The sequence below is a fragment of the Tursiops truncatus genome, chromosome 3, assembly GCF_011762595.2.
Source record: "Tursiops truncatus isolate mTurTru1 chromosome 3, mTurTru1.mat.Y, whole genome shotgun sequence".
Classification (NCBI taxonomy): Eukaryota; Metazoa; Chordata; class Mammalia; order Artiodactyla; family Delphinidae; genus Tursiops; species Tursiops truncatus.
Window position 1 is genome coordinate 28,584,023 of NC_047036.1, and position 14,512 is coordinate 28,598,534.

Sequence of the window (14,512 nt, forward strand, 5' to 3'; positions counted from 1 at the left end):
CACTACTGTCTGCCTGCCTCTACAAAAGCTCTCTTCCTTGGTCTCTTGAAGGCCTGGGATGAGGGGCCATGGGAGCAGGTATTGCCGTCTCCATTTCATAGATGAGAAACGGAGGCAAAAGATGGAACTTTGCTTGTAGCTGAGCCACGGTAGGGCTAAAAGTCCAACCCAGGGCTCCTGACTTATGTGTCTCTTCAATCCTGGCCAGCAGAGCAGGAATTATTTTTAAGCCTGGGTTCCTCCTGCTGGCATATGGGTGTGAACAAGGGTGGTCATGGCTGGGGAGTACTGGCTTTGAGGGCAGAAGAATTGGAGTCAAGTCCTAGCTCTCGGCCTCCTAGGTGTGGACGTGTTTCTCCATCTTTAAAATGGAGACTGTGAAAGATAGCTTTAAACTTCCCTATGGTTTTAAGTTCTGTGACTATAACATCTTGTTCTAAAGCTCATTCTTTCATCCTCCTACGTCCGTATTGCCATTATCCCATCTGAATTTTAAGATGACTGTGAATTTTCTTCCTTTCGAAGCTGATTTTTAAGGCTTCCATTTGCATTCTTCCTCTCAGCCCAGTGACACCCTGTTCCATTAAAGATCTCTCAGTTGGAGCGTTTAGTGATTTCCTTCAGCACTGCTTAGGGGCAGCTGTCCAAAGGGTCCTGCACTGGGATGACAAGTGCGAGGTGGACCTTGCTGATGAGCAAAGAACAGATGCTGACGCCTTTACAACTTTTGAAGAGATGTCAGCAGCCTTCAGGAATGGTCTTCTGTTTTTTTTTTTTTTTTTTTTTTTTTTGCGGTACGCAGGCCTCTCACTGTTGTGGCCTCTCCCGTTGCAGAGCACAGGCTCCGGACGTGCAGGCTCAGCAGCCATGGCTCACAGGCCCAGCCGCTCGGCGGCATGTGGGATCTTCCCGGACCAGGGCACGAACCCGTGTCTCCTGCATCGGCAGGCGGACTCTCAACCACTGCGCCACCAGGGAAGCCCTGGTCTTCTGTTTTGACAAAGGTTCTCATTTTGGCTGGTACTCTGAGTCCCTGGGGAACTTCCTCATTGGAGTTTTGAGATTTCTAAGTGTTCTTTCCCCTTTCCCCTTCTCCCATTGGGAATTGGCAAATAATCCCTCAAAAAAACCCTTGTTTTCTTTTAAAATTGGTAGCAGAGCTATTGCTGGGAGAGCTAAGAGAGCGCCTTTAGTGAAGCAGCAGGTGACAGTCTGTTTTTGGCTTAGCTCTGACAGCGTGAGATGCTGAGATGAGTTTCCTAACAGGAGATGGATGCTCTGATGGTATAGTGGTCATTGGCATAAGAGGTGTTAGTTCAGTGAGGGGTGATTTCCTAGTTGGATTTGCCTTGGCTTTCCCTTTCCCACTTTTTTGAATCTGTTCACCCAGGAATGGTTCTGCCTCTCTCCACATTCCTTACCCCTCCTGACCTTCCACCATGTGCCTCCCTCCCTGCCCAGCTGGACCTGGTGCACAGCTGCATTTCCTAATTGTTTGCACTGGAGAATCTCGGCAGTGGCTTCCTCCCCAAGGGCCACGGAAAACATCCGGGCACATCGTCTGCAAATGACAAAAGAGGGAGTTTAGCAAGACGTGAACACAAGACAGCCAATTTGGGGCAACCTATGGTGCCAGTTAAGGCAAGAGGGCTTCTTAATTTGATACTAAGATTCCTCCTTTACTCTTCTCCCACTTAGAACAAAAACCTAATATTCTGCTTTGAAGAGATAATTTTTTTTCTTGGCAATCAATTATGAGGGCACTCTACAAAGCAAACTGATTTCAATGTCAGCCTGGAAACAATTTGCTCAAGAGTTTGGTCGGTAAGGGCATCTGAAAGAATAAGAATAATTAGGTATCTGATTCTGATGCTGAAAATGTGGAAACAGTGAGTGAGAACAGAAGGTGAGTACAGGGATGACTCTATGGAAATTTTATGCATTCAAGGCTCTGGGAAGTTATTTCAGTGCATTTATTTGCAGTTGACTTGATTTTATTTAAAAGCAAAAGAAAACTAAAAAAATCTCTGTCATTAATTATTACTCACACTCTGAAGGTCTTCCTAAGAAACATTTCCCTTAAATGGTCTTTAATTCGATTAAGTCAAATTGAGCCCCTGATTCATTATAGTTATGTAATATAAGCTAATTTGTATGAGTTTCTAGTCCTAATGCCTGGAAAATCTGATAAATGATTCCACACACCCAGGAGTTTTTAGAGAAATATGACAAAAATCTCAAAACTTACGGATTGGCAGCCCATCCCACTGGGGAGTTCCATTTTGTAGAACCCTACATTTGTCAAGCCAAGTGTGTAAGGACTGCATCCATGGTAGGCTCCTCTGCAGACAGAAAACAGTGGGAGGACTGGGTTAAGTTTACTTTTCTATGATCACTGGCCTGTGGAACACTGGGTAGGACAAAAAAGGAAGTCCATGTAGGCTATTCAGGCTATGGCTCCTTACCATAAGCAGAGATGAAAGTGGGCCCAGTGTCATAGGGCAAAGTCATGAGCTTCTGGGGGTGCAGACCAATCGTTCACTATTTGGCATAGGTCATAGTCAATGCCATACCTTTTTTTAACTTTTATTTTTTAAAATTTTAATCTTTAATTTTTCTCTTATATTGGAGCATAGTTCATGAAAAACGTTGTGTGTTAGTTTCTGTACCACATCTTTAAAGTGAAAAAGCTGTCATGTCACCTTCTTTTTAATTCCAGAGGAGAATCTATGACAAAACTGGGACTCCAAACTCTTGGTTACCTCGGTCAGGGACCCCTACCTTGGATCAGGCCAATTTGGATGGTGTTATCCAGACATAAAATTCATTTGACTGACCCTACCCTAAAATCTAAAATTAGAAAAACACCCCAGGAAAGCCCCTCTCCTGCTTTAGGCTATATTTTAAAGATAAACATGTAATATTGGGGTGAGTCAATGTTAAAGTTGAATGTTCCAAGGTGTGGTTACCTGAAAGAAATGATATCTGTGTTATTTGAGTGTGCTCTGGCCATCAGCATGGCTAGGTCATTGGCTTCTGAGCCACTGTTCATCAGGAAAATGACCTGGAGAAAAAAAAAGACACATGGTCATGAGACACATGATTACCCAATTCATTCGATATTGTTAAAAACAGTGTATCCCAGCCTCTGATTATTAAGGAGAGTTCCCTTCGTACCAGCAGTCCCGTCATTGAATTACTATATTAATTCTACAGCTATTCACTTAGCAGCTGCTAAGCACTAGAGATACAAAAATGACTAAGGGATTGTCGGAGTTGTGAAATATTCCAGATTTTCATTGGTTTTACCTGATTCTCTGCAAAGTGCTAAGATGGAGAGACTTGCTGAGACATACAGTGGTTAGTGGCTGAGGGGCTCTGAGGACCAGGTCTCTTGGTTCTTGAACCTGGACTGCCCCACCTGATTCTGAAGGCTTGAGACAAGGCAGGCTCCCAGAGGAGCCTGTTCGGTGTTTGTGAATGTTAAAACAAACGAGTAACAAACAAAAAAGTGCAGCTCATCTTGGTTGAAAGAAAGGGGAGAACTGAAGGGTACTGGATCCTCCAGGCTTGGGGACTGGGAGGCCAGGGCTGTGCCCTTGCAGGCTTCCTCGTCTCTACTCATCCATGAGTGTGTCTGCCCTGAACTGAGGTTGCAGCTCTTGCAACGTCTTCCATCTCTTGTAGATAACATAGTAAATATGGTACCTAAATAATACAGGAAGATGATCATAATAGCTAACACCAGGTACGGCGCACTGTTCTAAATATGTATTAACTCATTGAATCCTGAAATGAAAACCTTGGCCAACATTTTAACATCTCAATTCAATCATTAATTCAATGATTCAATGATTAATTAATCATTAATCCTTAAAAAATTCAATCATTTCAGACGCAGAAAAACATCTCATTTAGCAAAAATATCAAAGTGCATCTCAGACCAAATGAACTTAATTGTATATTAATTTTCTAAAAAAATGGCTCCACTCTTTGTTAAAGAAGAATGGTTAACCAACAAGGACCTACTGTGTAGCACAGGGAACTCTGCTCAATATTATGTAACAACCTAAATGGAAAAAGAATTTGAAAAAGAATAGATACATGGTTATGTATAACTGAATCACTTTGCTGGACGCCTGAAACTAACACAACATAGTTAAGCAATTCTACTCCAGTATAAAATAAAAAGTTTTTTTAAAAAAGAAGAAATTCCAATGACTTTGCAGAGGGGCTGTGGAGCAAAGAGATGAAAACTTCCTGAGGAACACAGAGGAGAGTGTCAGGAAGCCTGGGGCTCCCGCTAAGTGATTTCTGCAAAGATGTGGCGGTGAGGAGAGTGACCAAGGAGAGGCAGATGTTTGGAACTGATGAAGTGAACATCGGCTGGTTTCACCAGTAATTTATCAATTCCTTTCTTCTCCTAGAGTGCTTTCCGATATGGCCACTAGCGCACTCATTTTGGATGTTCAAAGAACAGACCTGATTCCCACCCATACTCTCATTTCCTAAGCCAGCTTCCCTGAGATCATGAGACTCCTATCCCTTTGAACTGGAAGCATCAGACCTTCAGAGGTTCAGGAAGAAGCGCTGAAAGCTTCTCTGCATATTCGTGGATCGGAGGGTGGAAGAAGACGGCACTTGTGTGCCACAGGCGGCCAAGCTGCTTTTGTGCCACTGCGTTTACTTTCCTGGACAAACAGAAGAGCAGAGTTACCCACAGTGCCAGCGGGCATGTCCCTCCCAACACAACACAGGCCATTGAACTCAAACCCACGGCTATTTCTCAAAGAGTTTCAAGAGGCTGATTTCATCCCCACACAAGAAAGAGTTTCTCTAACCACCAGAGGTATCTGGCAATGGGATATGTTGCCTCAAAATGTAATGAATTCCTCACCAAGAGGAGTGTTCAAAAGGAGACTTATGCGCTGGGGATTTTATTTTATTTATTTATTTTTAACATCTTTATTGGAGTATAATTGCTTTACAATGGTGTGTTAGTTTCTGCTTCACAACAAAATGAATCAGTTATATATATACATATGTTCCCATATCTCTTCCCGCTTGCGTCTCCCTCCCTCCCACCCTCCCTATCCCACCCCTCCAGGTGGTCACAAAGCACCGAGCTGATCTCCCTGTGCTATGCGGCTGCTTCCCACTAGCTATCTATCTGACGTTTGGTAGTGTATATATGTCCATGCCTCTCTCTCGCTTTGTCACAATTTACCCTTCCCCCTCCCCATATCCTCAAGTCCATTCTCTAGTCAGTGTGTGTCTTTATTCCTGTTTTACCCCTAGGTTCTTCATGACATTTTTTTTTCTTAAATTCCATGTGTATGTGTTAGCATACAGTATTTGTCTCTCTCTTTCTGACTTACTTCACTCTGTATGACAGATTCTAGGTCTATCCACCTCATTACAATAGCTCAATTTCATTTCTTTTTATGGCTGAGTAATATTCCATTGTATATATGTGCCACAACTTCTTTATCCATTCATCCGATGATGGACACTTAGGTTGTTTCCATCTCTAGGCTATTGTAAATAGAGCTGCAGTGAACATTTTGGTACATGACTCTTTTTGAATTATGGTTTTCTCAGGGTATATGCCCAGTAGTGAGAATGCTGGGTCATATGGTAGTTCTATTTGTAGGTTTTTAAGGAACCTCCATACTGTTCTCCACAGTGGCTGTATCAACTTACATTCCCACCAACAGTGTAAGAGGGTTCCCTTTGCTCCACACCCTCTCCAGCATTTATTGTTTCTAGATTTTTTGATGATGGCCATTCTGACTGGTGTGAGATGATATCTCATTGTAGTTTTAATCTGCATTTCTCTAATGATTAGTGATGTTGAGCATTCTTTCATGTGTTTGTTGGCAGTCTGTATATCTTCTTTGGAGAAATGTCTATTTAGGTCTTCTGCCCATTTTTGGATTGTGTTGTTTGTTTTTTTGTTATTAAGCTGCATGAGCTGCTTATAAATTTTGGAGATTAATCCTTTGTCAGTTGCTTCATTTGCAAATATTTTCTCCCATTCTGAGGGTTGTCTTTTGGTCTTGTTTATGGTTTCCTTTGCTGCGCAAAAGCTTTGAAGTTTCATTATGTCCCATTTGTTTATTTTTGGTTTTATTTCCATTTCTCTAGGAGGTGGGTCAAAAAGGACCTTGCTGTGATTTATGTCATAGAGTGTCCTGCCTATGTTTTCCTCTAAGAGTTTGATAGTTTCTGGCCTTACATTTAGGTCTTTAATCCATTTTGAGCTTATTTTTGTGTATGGTGTTAGGGAGTGATCTAATTTCATACTTTTACATGTAGCTGTCCAGTTTTCCCAGCACCACTTATTGAAGAGGCTGTCCTTTCTCCACTGTACAATCCTGCCTCCTTTATCAAAGATAAGGTGACCATATGTGCATGGGTTTATCTCTGGGATTTCTATCCAGTTCCATTGATCTATATTTCTGTTTTTGTACCAGTACCATACTGTCTTGATTACTGTAGATTTGTAGTATAGTCTGAAGTCAGAAAGCCTGATTCCTCCAGCTCCGTTTTTCATTCTCAAGATTGCTTTGGCTGTTCGGGGTCTTTTGTGTTTCCATGCAAATTGTGAAATTTTTTGTTCTAGTTCTGTGAAAAATGCCAGTGGTAGTTTGGTAGGGATTGCATTGAATCTGTAGATTGCTTTGGGTAGAAGATTCATTTTCACAATGTTGATTCTTCCAATCCAAGAACATGGTATATCTCTCCATCTATTTGTATCATCTTTAATTTCTTTCATCAGTGTCATATAATTTTCTGCATACAGGTCTTTTGTCTCCCTAGGTAAGTTTATTCCTAGATATTTTATTCTTTTTCTTGCGATGATAAATGGGAGTGTTTTCTTGATTTCACTTTCAGATTTTTCATCCTTAGTGTATAGGAATGCCAGAGATTTCTGTTCATTAATTTTGTATCCTGCTACTTTACCAAATTCATTGATTAGCTCTAGTAGTTTTCTGGTAGCATCTTTAGGATTCTCTACGTATAGTATCATGTCATCTGCAAATAGTGACAACTTTACTTCTTCTTTTCCGATTTGGATTCCTTTTATTTCCTTTTCTTCTCTGATTGCTGTGGCTAAAACTTCCAAAACTGTGTTGAATAAGAGTGGTGAGAGTGAGCAACCTTGTCTTCTTCCTGATCTTAGTGGAAATGCTTTCAGTTTTTCACCATTGAGGACAATGTTGGCTGTGGGTTTGTCATATATGGCCTTTATTATGTTGAGGAAAGTTCCCTCTATGCCTACTTTCTGCAGGGTTTTTATCATAAATGGGTGTTGAATTTTGTCAAAAGCTTTCTCTGCATCTATTGAGATGATCATATGGTTTTTCTCCTTCAATTTGTTAATATGGTGTATCACGTTGATTGATTTGCGTATATTGAAGAATCCTTGCGTTCCTGGAATAAACCCCACTTGATCATGGTGTATGATCCGTTTAATGTGCTGTTGGATTGTGTTTGCTAGTATTTTGTTGAGGATTTTTGCATCTAAGTTCATCAGTGTTATTGGCCTGTAGTTTTCTTTCTTTGTGACATCCTTGTCTGGTTTTGGTATCAGGGTGATGGTGGCCTCGTAGAATGAGTTTGGGAGTGTTCCTCCCTCTGCTATATTTTGGAAGATTTTGAGAAGGATAGGTGTTAGCTCTCTTCTAAATGTTTGATGGAATTCACTTGTGAATCCATCTGGTCCTGGGCTTTTGTTTGTCGGAAGATTAAAATTTTAATCACAGCTTCAACTTCAGTGCTTGTGATTGGTCTGTTTATATTTTCTATTTCTTCCTGGTTCAGTCTCAGGAGGTTGTGCTTTCTAAGAATTTGTCCATTTCTTCCAGGTTGTCCATTTTATTGGCATATAGTTGCTTGTTGTAATCTCTTATGATCCTTTGTATTTCTGCAGTGTCAGTTGTTACTTCTTCTTTTTCATTTCTAATTCTATTGATTTGAGTCTTCTCCCTTTTGTTCTTGATGAGTCTGGCTAATGGTTTATCAATTTTGTTTATCTTCTCAAGGAACCAACTTTTAGTTTTATTGATCTTTGCTATCATTTCCTTCATTTCTTTTTCATTTATTTCTGATCTGATCTTTATGATTTCTTTCCTTCTGCTAACTTTGGGGTTTTTCTATTGTTCTTTCTCTAATTGCTTTAGGTGCAAGGTTAGGTTGTTTATTCGAGATGTTTCCTGTTTCTTAAGGTAGGATTTTATTGCTATAAACTTCCCTCTTAGAACTGCTTTTGCTGCATCCCATAGATTTTGGGTCGTCGTGTCTCCATTGTCATTTGTTTCTAGGTATTTTTTGATTTCCTCTTTGATTTCTTCAGTGATCACTTCGTTATTAAGTAGTGTATTGTTTAGCCTCCATGTGTTTGTATTTTTTACAGATCTTTTCCTGTAATTGATATCTAGTCTCATAGCGTTGTGGTCGGAAAAGATACTTGATACAATTTCAATTTTCTTAAATTTACCAAGGCTTGATTTGTGACCCAAGATATGATCTATCCTGGAGAATGTTCCATGAGCACTAGAGAAAAATGTGTATTCTGTTGTTTTTGGATGGAATGTTCTATAAATATCAATTAAGTCCATCTTTTTTAATGTGTCATTTAAAGCTTGCATTACCTTATCTATTTTCATTTTGGATCATCTGTCCATTGGTGAAAGTGGGGTGTTAAAATCCCCTATTGTGATTGTGTTACTGTCAATTTCCCCTTTTATGGCTGTTAGCATTTGCCTTATGTATTCAGGTGCTCCTATGTTGGGTGCATAAATATTTACAATTGTTATATCTTCTTCTTGGATTGATCCCTTGATCATTATGTAGTGTTCTTATTGTCTCTTGTAATAGTCTTTATTTTAAAGTCTCTTTTATCAGAGATGCGTATTGCTACTCCAGGTTTCTTTTGATTTCCATTTGCATGGAATATCTTTTTCCATCCCCTCACTTTCAGTCTGTATGTGTCCCTAGGTCTGAAGTGGGTCTCTTGTAGACAGCACATATGTGGATCTTGTTTTTGTATCCATTCAGCCAGTCTATGTCTTTTGGTTGGAGCATTTAATCCATTTACATTTAAGGTAGTTATTGATATGTATGTTCCTATTACCATTTTCTTAATTGTTTTGGGTTTATTATTGTAAGTCTTTTCCTTCTCTTGTGTTTCCTGCCTAGAGAAGTTTCTTTAGCATTTGTTGTAGAGCTGGTTTGGTGGTGCTGAATTCTCTTAGTTCTTGGTTGTCTGTAAAGGTTTTAATTTCTCTTTTGAAACTGAATGAGATCCTTGCTGGTTACAGTAATCTTGGTTGTAGGTTTTTCCCTTTCATCTCTTTAAATATGTCCTGCCACTCCCTTCTGGTTTGCAGTTTCTGCTGAAAAATCAGCTGTTAACCTTATGGGGATTCCCTTGTATGTTATTTGTTGCTTTTCCCTTGCTGCTTTTAATATTTTTTGTTTGTATTTAACTTTTGATAGTTTGATTAATATGTGTCGTGGTGTGTTTCTCCATGGATTTATCCTGTATAGGACTCTCTGCACTTCCTGGACTTGATTGACTATTTCCTTTCCCATATTAGGGAAGTTTTCAAGTATAATCTCCTCAAGTATTTTCTCAGTCCCTTTTTTTTTTCTCGTCTTCTGGGACCTCTATAATTCGAATGTTGCTTTGTTTAATGTTGTCCTAGAGGTCTCTGAGACTGTCCTCAATTCTTTTCATTCTTTTTTCTTAATTCTGGTCTGTGATAGTTATTTCTCCTATTTTATCTTCTAGGTCACTTATCTGTTCTTCTGCCTCAGTTATTCTGCTCTTGATTCCTTCTAGAGAATTTTTAATTTCATTTATTGTGTTGTTCATCATTGTTTGTTTGCTCTTTAATTCTTCTAGGTCCTTGGTAAACGTGTGTTGTATTTTCTCCATTCTATTTCCAAGATTTTGGATCACCTTTACTATCATTACTCTGAATTCTTTTTCAAGTAGACTGCCTATTTCCTCTGCATTTGTTTGGTCTGGTGGGTTTTTGCCTTGCTCCTTTATCTGCTGTGTATTTCTCTGTCTTCTCATTTTGCTTAAGTTACTGTGTTTGGGGTCTCCTTTTCACAGGCTGCAGGTTCATCGTTCCTGTTGTTTTTGGTGTCTGCCCTCAGTGGGTAAGGTTGGTTCAGTGGGTAGTGTAGGCTTCCTGGTGGAGGGGACTATGCCTGTGTTCTGGTGGATGAGGCTGGATCTTGTCTTTCTGGTGGGCAGGACCACGTCTGGTGGTGTGTTTTAGGGTGTCCGTGAGCTTATTATGATTTTAGGCAGCTTGTTTGCTAATGCATCAGTTTGTTTTCCTGTCTTGGTAGTTGTTTGGCATGGGGTGTCCAGCACTGTAGCTTGCTGGTTGTTGAGTGGAGCTGGGTCTTAATTGAGATGGAGATCTCTGGGAGAGCTTTTGACGTGTGATATTACATGGAGCTGGGAGGTCTCTGGTGGACCAGTGTCCTGAACTCACCTCTCCCACCTCCTAGGCTCAGGCCTGACACCTGGCAGGAGCACCAAGACCCTGTCAACCATATGGCTCAGAAGAAAATGGAGAAAAAAAAAGAAAGAAAGAAGGAAATAAAATAAAGTTATTAAAATAAAAAATTATTAAAAATTATAAAATTAAAAGTAGTAAAAACAAAGAAAGACAGAAGAGAGCAACTAAATCAATAAACAAATCTACCAATGATAATAAGCTCTAAATACTAAACTAAGATATACATAAAACCAGAAACAAATTAGATGCAGAAAGCAAACCCCAAGTCTACGGTTGCTCGCAAAGTCCACCTCCTCAATTTGGGATGATTCGTTGTCTATTCAGGTATTCCACAGATGCAGGGTACATCAAGTTGATTGTGGAGCTTTAATCCGCTGCTTCTGAGGCTGCTGGGAGAGATTTCCCTTTCTCTTCTTTGTTCGCACAGCTCCCAGGGTTCAACTTTGGATTTGGCCCCGCCTCTGCATGTAGGTCGCTGGAGGGCGTCTGTTTTTCGCTCAGACAAGATGGGGTTAAAGGAGCAGCTGATTAGGGGGCTCTGGCTCACTCAGGCCTGGGGGGAGGGAAGGGTACGGAGTGCGGGGCGAGCCTGCGGCGGCAGAGGCTGGCGTGACGTTGCACCATCCTGAGGTGCGCCGTGCGTTCTCCCGGGGAAGTTGTCCCTGGATCCCGGGACCCTGGCAGTGGCGGGTTGTACAGGCTCCCCGGAAGGGGGCTGTGGATAGTGACCTGTGCTCGCACACAGGCTTCTTGGTGGCGGCAGCAGCATTCTTAGCGTCTCATGCCCGTCTCTGGGGTCCACGCTTTTAGCCGCGGCTCGTGCCCGTCTCTGGGGTCCGCGCTTTTAGCCACGGCTCGTGCCTGCCTCCGGAGCTCCTTTATGCAGCGCTCTTAATCCCCTCTCCTCGCGCACCAGGAAACAAAGAGGGAAGAAAACGTCTCTTGCCTCTTCGGCAGGTCCAGACTTTTCCCCGGACTCCCTCCCGGCTAGCCGTGGTGCACTAACCCCCTGCAGACTGTGTTCACGCTGCCAACCCCAGTCCTCTCCCGGCGCTCCGACTGAAGTCCGAGCCTCAGCTCCCAGCCCCGCCCGCCACGGCGGGTGAGCAGATAAGCCTCTCAGGCTGGTGAGTGCCGGTCGGCCCCGATCCTCTGTGCGGGAATCTCTCCGCTTTGCCCTCCGCAACCCTGTTGCTGTGCTCTCCTCCGCGGCTCCGAAGCTTCCCCCCTCCGCCACCCGCAGTCTTCTCCCGTGAAGGGGCTTCCTAGTGTGTGGAAACCTTTCCTCCTTCACAGCTCCCTCCCACTGGTGCAGGTCCCGTCCCTATTCTTTTGTCTCTGTTTATTCTTTTTTCTTTGGCCCTACCCAGGTACGTGGGGAGTTTCTTGCCTTTTGGGAGGTCTGAGGTGTTCTGCCAGCGGTCAGTGGGTGTTCTGTAGGAGTTGTTCCACATGTAGATGTATTTCTGGTGTATCTGTGGGGAGGAAGGTGATCTCCGCATCTTACTCCTCCGCCATCTTGAAGTGCCCCTCTTAACTGGGGTTCTGAATCACTAACATGATCATTAGCCTGTTTATCGTATATTTTTCTGGCGTGAAAACCCCAGAATTTTAAGCATACTCACGGGTGGCAGTGACCAACACTGACAGTGACAATCCCAGAAAAGAAGTCCAGGTATCTGTTTCCTTCATAATCAAAGAGCCACTCCATGTATCCCTGGTGGAGCAACAAGGGCTCTGAGAAATAGGCCGTCAGCACAGGAGAAAGATGTTGCTTGTGGATCTCCAGGACTCGATTATAGGCAAGGGACTGTAGGTAGGCAAGATTTAAGCGTTTAACATCTTCCTTATCCCCACATTGCTTACAACATCACTAGCAGGTCCATATAGCAGTGCCTGGCCTCCCACCACCCCGGCACAGGGCTGCTGCTATTTGCCCAGTGACCTCCTTGCGGGACAGACACCCAGGTCCTTCCTCTCAAGTGGAGGAAATTATTCATGTGGCCCTTTAATCCCTTTGTAGATCAAACATGGAGAAGGGGGCTGGAATTTTCTACCTCTCAATGGAAAGCCTTGGCTTTGAGTTAATTCTAGCTGTGAAAAAAAGTAAAAGACTTTGGAAGTAAATGTCTGAAGTAATGTTTTTTTTTTTTTTTAAGAATAAAAGAATTGGGCTTCCCTGGTGGCACAGTGGTTGGGAGTCCGCCTGCCGATGCAGGGGACACGGGTTCGTGCCCTGGTCCGGGAAGATCCCACATGCTGCGCAGCGGCTGGGCCCGTGAGCCATGGCCGCTGAGCCTGCGCTTCCGGAGCCTGTGCTCCGCAACGTGAGAGGACACAACAGTGAGGCCCGCGTACCGAAAAAAAAAAAAAAAAAAAAAAAAAAAGAAGAAAAAAACAAACAATGAAGTGCTTGTGGTGTTTATGTCTTTAATTACAAAGCCTCTGTCCTACAGTTCTCCTCTCTGTGGGTCCCTCCTGACTCTATTAATTCTACAATTTCTAACTTATGAATATTATGTAGGATGAAGGGGTGTTGGGGAGGGAGACAGAGACACACACAGAGAGAGAGAGAGAATGAGTCCAATATTTATTAGCCTGAGAGCAAAATGATAACTTTATATTTTTTGGTGGAGGACTCAGGAAGGTCAGATTATGCATTGACATATGAGATAGAATAAAACGTGAGCCTTCACATTTGTGATCTATGTATTTCTTTGTGTGTGTACATCTATGCCTACATCCCTGGGATACATATATTGTCGTGGACAGGCTCTTCCTTGTATCCTCTGTCTCCTTCTGTTTTGTCTCTCCATCTCTGCCTCTGGCTGTCTCTGTCTCACACACACACCAACTCCTGCAATGCCACTGAATGGGGTGAGAGTTCAGATGCTCCCAGTGACTTAAGGGATAGGACATCTGAGACGGATGGCTCAGTGGCAGGCAGGGCCGTCTGTGGGTCCTTCTTGAGGAAGCAACTACTTGAGGCCTCCCAGGAAGAACCACCTCGCTGGGGTATTCCCAAAGCTCTTACTCTCACCTGGTATCTTTCAGGTGTGAAGTCACACGGAGGCATGCTGGGCTTTGTATGAAGACCGAGCTTGGTTACAGAGGTCCAGAAAGCACCTACTTAAAGTGAAGTGAAGTGTTAGTGTCCTCAGCTAAGCATCACACAGGCACGTTCGTAAGAATCATCTATAGTTACCTGAATCAAAGTCCTGAGGCACTTTTGTTTATTTCTTATTTAAATCAGCCTTTGGGTTTAAAACTGAGGTATCTTTTTTTTTTTTTTTTTACAGCTCAGAAAGAGTTTTACTCACAAGGCAGCCAAGCGAGGAGACTGGAGGACAAGTCTCAGAACTGCCTCCCCAGTTGGGATATTTATGGAATAAGCAGGGTGGTCTTAGACGTGGGGAAAGGTAATCGGAGGTAGGGAAGGAGGTGAGGTAATTGGTGCTCTGCGCAGGTGCATCTCAGTTACGAAGTCTGCATATTCAAAACGGAGGCAATGAGCGGCACGGATGGTGGAGTTTTCCAGCCTCTGACGTCACCAGGCCAGTGAGCGCAGGCCCCAAACTGAGGTATATTAATAATGAATTTTCTTAAACAACAAGGTCCTACTGCACTGCACAGGGAACTATATTCAATATCCTGTGATAAATCATAATGGAAAAGAACATGTAAAAGAATATATGTGTATAACTGAGTCACTGCAGTACAGCAGAAATTAACACAACATTGTAAATCAACTATGCTTCAATAAAATTAAAAATTAAAAAATAATGAATTTTCTGGAGAAAAAAAGGGAGGTCCTCTCAAATCTAGTCAGGAAAGGCACAGAGGATACGGGGGAAGTCATGGTTTCTCCCACCTGGGTCCCTCACAAGCCTGGGAAGTTCCTCCCTCTGCTGCCTGTATGGACTGTAATTCTCTGTTCAGTTCAAACTTCTGCCAGGGCCGGGGGT

General features: G+C 42.6%; 2 protein-coding genes across 2 annotated transcripts in view; one reads left to right on the forward strand and one right to left on the reverse strand.

The window, feature by feature from the left end:
• DNAJC21 (DnaJ heat shock protein family (Hsp40) member C21) overlaps positions 1-13,002 on the forward strand; it is an 89,977-nt gene extending 76,975 nt beyond the window's left edge. Inside the window, exon 12 of the mRNA XM_073802051.1 lies at positions 12,707-13,002. The gene's annotated coding sequence lies outside the window, so the exon portion shown is untranslated. The remainder of the gene's footprint in view (positions 1-12,706) is intronic.
• AGXT2 (alanine--glyoxylate aminotransferase 2) overlaps positions 1-14,512 on the reverse strand; it is a 44,124-nt gene that overhangs the window by 23,275 nt on the left and 6,337 nt on the right. The window contains exons 2-7 of the mRNA XM_019930163.2: positions 13,588-13,676; positions 12,173-12,357; positions 4,568-4,691; positions 2,970-3,064; positions 2,249-2,342; positions 1,468-1,561 (exon numbers count right to left, since the gene is read on the reverse strand). Coding sequence (XP_019785722.1) covers positions 1,468-1,561; positions 2,249-2,342; positions 2,970-3,064; positions 4,568-4,691; positions 12,173-12,357; positions 13,588-13,676 — 681 coding nt within the window. The remainder of the gene's footprint in view (positions 1-1,467; positions 1,562-2,248; positions 2,343-2,969; positions 3,065-4,567; positions 4,692-12,172; positions 12,358-13,587; positions 13,677-14,512) is intronic.